At 42.1% G+C, this 780-nt stretch overlaps 1 protein-coding gene across 1 annotated transcript in view; it reads left to right on the top strand.

Annotated features, from left to right (window-relative positions):
- The first annotated feature begins 514 nt into the window (after positions 1 to 514).
- LOC138957500 (uncharacterized) overlaps positions 515 to 780 on the top strand; it is a 14,917-nt gene continuing 14,651 nt past the window's right edge. Inside the window, exon 1 of the mRNA XM_070328618.1 lies at positions 515 to 780. This exon is cut by the window's right edge and continues 98 nt beyond it. Within this exon, the coding sequence (XP_070184719.1) occupies positions 725 to 780 (56 nt within the window). The 5' untranslated portion in view covers positions 515 to 724.

The raw sequence follows: 780 nt of genomic DNA on the forward strand, positions 1-780 counted from the left end.
TGTACACGATTCTCAGCCCTATCTTTTCAAACTCGTAGCCCCGGATAGTCATAAATAAATATCAGTTTAAACTAACTCCTCAGTTTTCTTATTTTGTCTTCTTTGATTCCGTTAGGTATTTCTTTCAGTAGGCTTTTCACTGTTAGGTTAGGTTTAGGTATGTTTCTCTTCGATCTATAATTTGTAAATCAAGTTTTGTTGACGTTTTTATTCTTTCTCGTTTGTTATTGTTCCTTCTTCGTTTGTCGTTTTGATGTCTGTGTCTCGCGCCGTTCACCACGCACCTCACTTCTCCTTCGGGATTGTGACACAGACACAGACACACAGACACAGACACACACACACACACACACACACACACACACACACACAAGCACGCACGCACGCACGCACGCACACACACACACACACACACACACACACACACACACACACAGTGCACACACACAAACACACACACATACACACACACACTGACACCGCGTTTCATTAAAGTTCATTTTCTTCATTCGCAGGTGTGCCACTGTCGCTGGTATTTCCGACTTCAGTAAACAACACGATTATTGCCAGTGGAAATGCACAAATCCAGGTTCCATTTGAGTTAAGGGAAATCTGCAACGTTTTAGAGTTCAAGGGTGAAATTCTTATCAAAAAGGAAGAAGAAGAGGAGCCAGATCGCTGCAACTTTAAGTATCGACCGAAAGAATGTATATCAAGTGATACCATGATGTGCCTGTGCCCAGATGAAACCAGTAAACTTTACAGAGTTGTACTAAATGC

Source organism: Littorina saxatilis, unplaced genomic scaffold (assembly GCF_037325665.1).
Source record: "Littorina saxatilis isolate snail1 unplaced genomic scaffold, US_GU_Lsax_2.0 scaffold_361, whole genome shotgun sequence".
Classification (NCBI taxonomy): domain Eukaryota; kingdom Metazoa; phylum Mollusca; class Gastropoda; order Littorinimorpha; family Littorinidae; genus Littorina; species Littorina saxatilis.